The sequence below is a fragment of the Chelonus insularis genome, unplaced genomic scaffold, assembly GCF_013357705.1.
Source record: "Chelonus insularis isolate UGA/USDA-ARS -01 unplaced genomic scaffold, ASM1335770v1 contig_9_pilon, whole genome shotgun sequence".
NCBI classification, from domain to species: Eukaryota; Metazoa; Arthropoda; class Insecta; order Hymenoptera; family Braconidae; genus Chelonus; species Chelonus insularis.
In genome coordinates, this window is record NW_023276789.1 from 15,137 (window position 1) to 21,501 (window position 6,365).

The 6,365-nt window shown below is 42.3% G+C and overlaps 1 protein-coding gene across 1 annotated transcript; it reads right to left on the reverse strand.

Annotated features, from left to right (window-relative positions):
* Positions 1-3,376: 3,376 nt before the first annotated feature.
* LOC118073096 (uncharacterized) lies at positions 3,377-4,282 on the reverse strand. Its single transcript, XM_035093394.1, has one exon. It carries the CDS (start codon positions 4,280-4,282, stop codon positions 3,377-3,379), a length of 906 nt encoding a protein of 301 aa, XP_034949285.1.
* Positions 4,283-6,365: the final 2,083 nt, after the last annotated feature.

A 6,365-nucleotide genomic window follows, 5' to 3' on the forward strand; every position in this document is an offset into this window, starting at 1 on the left:
AGTTGTAACTTCTCAGAATCCAATAATTCAGGATTGATATTTCACAGTTATTATTCAAATTCGTTATATTTAATTATTAATTATTGAAGTATAAGTAACTAAGGAAATGAGTAAACAAACTCTAGAAATAATTTTTTAGGCCTTAAATACGTCGTTGTTACGTCCGAGTTTTTATGAAAATTTAATTAAATGAAAAGGCGCGAAAAATTAAGATTGAAATTTGTCCTTTTGCAGTATTTAAAATTTATGAGATACGTTGGAAGCGCTCGGTGTGAACTTGGCCCAGGAGGCGCGGACGTAAGTTAATCTCAGATAGAGGACAGAATTCCTCTATCTTTTAATTTTTATTTTTCATTTAGGGCTCGTTCAGAAGGACTCTATCCTTCAGACCCTTTCTTGCGGAGTGATTTTTCCTTGGATATCGGGATAAATGTGCACCTTACCTTTTTGTAGATAACTTATCCTACACAGCTACGACCGATGATGGAAGGATTGAACTTGCTGCAGGTTGTCGGGATGTTATCCAGAGAGGCACCAATAATTTGTTGTACCACGGGTTTTGTCTCGTTACGAAGTTTATTTAATATTTTAATTACACCGAAATTATGCCACTTTTAGTAACAGGAATAGTCTCAATATATATATATATATCGGTATATGTTTATAAATGTATGTGTGAAATATTTATTAGTCATAAACTATTATTAGATAGGATTATTATTTAAATCACTTGTAGATATTAGTTCGATACGAAGAGTAATTTATGCGTAATTAAAACGGAAATGGACTGCTCGTTCGACGTCGTTGAGCAAACTGACGTCATAAAATTCTCGCGACGCTAAGTACGCGGGCTGTCTTGACTAATCTCTGGTCAGTGACAAAAAGCCCAGATAAAAATTGTTTAGTCTACAGGTAAACTCGGTACTTGGTCTAAGTCGCCGGGGGTTTCCAAGAAGACCGGAACGATAAACCATCGTAAGCGCTTCCGATTTCAGCGTTTTATTTAAAAAGTACTTACAATGTAATTTTTATTTAAATATAGCCTCTACTTCGTAAGGTAGCTAAAATAAAGACCTGTTTCTCAGCTTAGTCAGCTTGAGAAACTAAAATTTAAACAAAACGAATTTTTACATTAAGCAAGGGCTTCGGGTTTCTGCATGGGAAATGAATTTTCTCATGAGGAAGCGTGAAACTCAATTTCCGTCAAAGACAAAAATTATTTCGTCAGTATATCGGTAAATTAAGTATGCGTTTATTTTTGGGTTACCAAAAATAAAGCCAAATATATATATATGAGGGAGGGAAAAAAAAGAAAAGAAAAATTGTAACCATAAAGTCGGACATAACATCGTAGGTCGTACTTACTTTACTCCTAGCCCTCCGACATGACATATAATGACACCAAAAAAAAAGTTAGCATTTTTTTTATACTCCTGACTAAATTATATCTGTTAATTATCGATTATCAAAGTATAAGCAACCGAGAATATCAGAAAACAAACTGGAATTTTTTTTTAGGCCTTCAACACGTCGTGAGATGTACTTATTTTAATGCGGGCCTCCGCAATGACATTCAATGCCACCAAAAAAATAATTCGCAATTTTATTTTAAATTTTTAGTAAATTATATTCTTTAATTATAGGTTATTTAAGTATAAGCAACCACGAAAATGAGAGAACAACCTCTTGAAATATTTTTTTAGGTCTTAAACACATTGTAGTATATTATTGGATGGACATTGTGCAGTAACAAGTGTAGTAATTGAGACAATTAAATTTTTATTTTGTTTTTTTCATTCAAAAGAAAAATTGTAACCATAAAGTCGGACATAACATTCCCCCCTCAAGACGAACGTCTGCTGCAAGCAGGCTTTGTATTGCCTAGATGTCCGTGGGCGGGGGCGCGGATGCCGACAATGCCTTTTGCGCCAGCTGGTCTGCGCACTCATTTCCAAGCACTCCAAGGTGACCGGGGACGTGTTTGACTTGCGCGTCTAGTACCTCTAGATCGGCAGCTAGCGACAGCAGCTCATCTTTGTAGATCACAGGGCGACCGGAAGAAGTGCGCTAGTTTCGGCTTCTCCAGACGGGTAGCCAGTGGCACAGGCTATTAACTAGGAAACCAGAGTCCGTGTAGATGAGAACTCCCTTTAATTGATGGCGCTTAGCGATCCGAACTGCTTCTTGAATCGCCTCTAACTCGGCACCGTTGTTGGTCTTGCGGTTAGGGGCACATCTAGAAATATTTTCTGGGTGATCCTCATTGAAGAATACCCCAATGGCTGCGCGAGCTTCAGAGGTGCCGTTTCCGGTGCAGGCTCCGTCAGTGTAGATAGAAATTTTTCCTTCCGGGCCCCGCTAGAACAGGGTGCTGTTAATTATGGCCCTGATGGAAGAGCTAGACTGTAGTCCTCGGTGAAGAAACTCCTTGGCTTCGTGAAATCGACGAGAACGCCGAAAGACTGGAGCTGGGTATCCACTGACTTGCAGCCGACACTCATCCCAGGTGGGAAAGACACCGACTCGGCGACCCCGGGTTACTACGTAATAAGGCATTCCGGAGGTTCTTACAGGGAAAGCGGATATCACTTAGACCAAGTTCGAGTCCTGAATACACAGTGAGAACTCAATCTAGGTAGAAAGTTATGGTCTTAGTTAGGTTGATAAAGGAAGGTACGATATAAGAGATAGATACTAGAACGAGGCAATTGTTTCATAGGGAGTGGACGGAAGGTCCCAACGTCTCCCTAGCGTAAATAAAACTAACTTACTCTAGCCTAAAAATAACTTAAAATTAACAAAGAATAGAGAGGTTAAAATGCGGCCGAGGCAGGAGAGATGACCACGCCGGCTCTGGAAGCGGACCTTCGTGCAGGCGTCCTTAGTGGAGCCTCCTTTGGTGTTCCTGAGGGTGGAGCCGGATCTGATGGTATTCCTGTAGCGACTTCCTTCGGAATTATTATGGACAGAAGAATGTTGTTCCCTCGCCGTTCCTGTAGGGTCGGAGAGCGTCGGCGTATGGAGCGCAGGCGGCTGCAAGTGGTGTTAGCCCAGCACTTGTAGGCCCCGAAGGCGATGATTATGGTGCTGATAATGCCCACGACACCAGCGATGCCAGCGGTCCAGGAGCGATGCTGCCGGTCTCGTTGATGGTGTAACCCAATTTGGTCAAGCTCCGTCTCGATCAGGTCCAAGCCACTACCCCACGGCAGCTGAGTATCTATGGTGGGAAGACGGTTCTTTACCCGTTCATCTGGGGTTGAAGTGAGTTGGGAGAAAGAGAGTCAAGGCTAAGGGAGGTCTCAGGGACTATTCCAGTGATGTTGGTCTGGTACTCCCCCAGGATGAGAATGGTTTCGAAGCGGTTTTGAGCGACTCAGCCGGGCGATAGGTCTAGGATTCCGGCCCTATCCAGATGTAGAGTCGTCACTTGTTGGCCCTCGCAGATGATGTTAAATATTTCAGGTTGGAATAGGGAGAAGAGCCATGAGTTTCGATGAGTCAATGCGATCCACTCGGTGACTCGTGACTGTGTCAGGCGAAGATTACACGCTCTGAGGGTTTGGTTGGAAGGGTCTCTCAGAACTTGGGTTTCACAGACGGGCTTGTTTTCGGTAGAACTCAGCGCCGTGGCAGGAACACAGGCTAGGCTTCTTCCTGCTGGTAGGCAGTCGGTTAGCTCCGCTCGTGATGCTAGGAAGTACCTGGTTCTGTCCGCGGACATGATTAGGAACTCCTTTTCTGGAAGGATAGTGAGAACTGATGTTCCAGTTCCCCAGGGCTGTGGTATTCTGTAGGGCCGAAGGTGGTAGCTTTTCCACAATTGTTTTTCCAGAAGCGGGATTTCTATAATGGTGGCAAAGTAGGTTCCTACGCGGGCGGCGGAGACCCTAGCGATTTTTGAGAGTACTTGTAGGTCTATGTGGTCCAAAGGCTGAGGGGGATTGAGGTGTGGTCGCTTCTCTTCAATATGCCGCACAGCTTGTCTAACTTGGTCGGCAGATACTAATGTGGGGTTAAGGATACCCCTTTTTGCTTCCTCTACGGCCAGGATAGTCTGTCGCATCAGAGAGTTGTGCCGCTCGATGACACGATAGAAGTGGAGGCCAAGCAGAGTGTAGTCGCGCTCCTTTTCGACCATGAGCCTCCAATGATCCTGTTGTTTAGATAGGGTGGCGGCGAACGCAGCCAGGTCGTTTACTCGTTTGTTGGTGTCTGAGAGCCCGGAGATCGCAGTGTTACCGGGCGGAGGCCCAGTAGGATGGCAGTTTCCAGTAGCCATCTTCTCTCCCGTCGGCGGCGATACCGCTGGGTTCTGGAGTGCTGACCCCTCGAGGTTGTCGAGGCAGGTGGAGACTGCTCGTCGGGCCGGTCCATTCCAAGGACACCTTGCTACACCAGAATAAATAGCCAGAAGTGGTACATTTTGGGGTGCGTGACCATGATCTTAGTGTTACGTCCCCGTAACAGAACGGTCTCTTTTTTGAGTCAAGACACAATCGCCTTCTACTCCACTCGGGTGCGGAGACCTCGCAGAGTTTATTTTAGATGGAAAATTAAAGAAATAGGTAAGGTAATCAGTGCTGGCAAACCACTTTGGTGCAACAAATGAAGAAGAGAATTGTTCCTTTTTATTACAGATAATCTTTATTAGCCTTTACTCACTTTAGTTGAACAGAAATTGTTTTACAAGGGTGAAACTGATAGGTAGCAGAAAGTTGAAGCGCTGTTCAGCAGGTCGGTGCGTAGCAGGTTGTGGTGCTGCCTGAAGATATTCGGCTAGGCTCCCTGGTTGGTTGATTTACAGCCGCTTGGGCTCCCTCGCCGTACCGCACCTCTCTCTCTTACTCGTAGACTTCGACTTCGCTCGTTCGCTCACGTATATATATATTTTCTCAAAGATCTTTCTTCACAAAATCTTTCCCGACGAGTTGAGAAAAATGTTTTTATTATTTTAAAGAAAAAAAAATATTTCTTTGGTCGAGTTGAGTTTTAAAAATATACTAATTTAAGTAAATAGAAGAATTATTTTCTTCAAGAAGAAAATTCTAAAAGAATTGTTTCTCTTGAATGATTATAAATTGAAGGAAATCTTTAAAGTTACCGAGAATAAATTTCTCTTAAAAAATCAAATTGAAGTAGACTACAGTTCAAAAATTTGCACCAAGCCCAACAAAAATTCAGCAGAGACTGAAGTTCCTTGGGAAAATCTGGACTATTTATCCAGGGTTCCAACCCCTCTGAAAAGCTGGAGGTGGTAGCCTTATTGCTCTTTCTGCCAATCCGGTAGATTTGAATATCCAAATTTCCTTTAGTCAGGCTATCCACGTGCGGGCCTCTTGAACTGCCTTTACGCCCGCTTTCTCTTCTTTCCTTCACCTGTCTGTCCACCTAGCGTCCTTGAGTTTCCCCTTGGTGCCTTCAAGTCTGACTTCACTCATTGATTTTTCTTTACCTGACTTTCCTCTGCTTACTGTTTCTTTTTCTTTTTTAACTTTAATATATTTTATTTTATTTTAACAAAAATGTTGTGTACTCTGGTACATAACAAATCTCCCTGCTTTTGGATGAGTGCTAGTGACCCAATGGTTACTGCGCGAGTCCATCTTCCCCATTTAAGATTCTTTCTGCTACCTTTACAAAATATTAATTTAAATATTAAGTCTAGGCTATGTGTAACTAGTGTTGATAATTTAGTGTAAAAAAAAATTTCGAGTCGTGGTGATTTGTCTTTATGTAATTTTGTATATTTTTTTTTATTTTTTTTTCGCTCACACCAAGGTTACAAACATTCAACATACATTTAAATTGCAATACGAATAATGACTTCATGCAAAAAGATTGTTACAACAATTGATTAATTAATAGTCATACATTTTTTTTGTAATATTAGCACACATACATTTAATACATATATATATATTCTGTGCTACCCACACATACATTTAATACACATACATATATATTTTTTTTATTTTCTTTTGTTTACACTGAACACTCACTAAAAAATAAATTGTCACTCTGGTGCCGGTGCTTTTATACAATTCACACAAATTACACTAGCACGTGCTCATTTTAGTCACTGTTGTTGCCCTGTGAATTTCTTTCCTCAATCTCTCTGGCGATGTTTAGAAGTCGGTTTACTAGGTTTTCCCTCTTGCGGTGTGTCTCCACCACTTCGTAGTCCAACCTGTCCTCTGCCGCTTGAATTGCTTGCAGCAAGGCCTCGTTCCTGCTCCGATGTGTCCCTACTTGGTATCTATGGCCTATCCATAGCTCCACCGTGGTCTCCTCTACTCCAGGCTCTTCCATCAAATACAGCTGGGTTGTTCACCTAATGTTCTCTGCGCTCTTAATTTGAGGAC

What these genes read in the sequence shown, in the direction of transcription:
- LOC118073096 (XM_035093394.1), bottom strand. Translation starts at nt 4,282, where the DNA reads ATGGCTACTGGAAACTGCCATCCTACTGGGCCTCCGCCCGGTAACACT.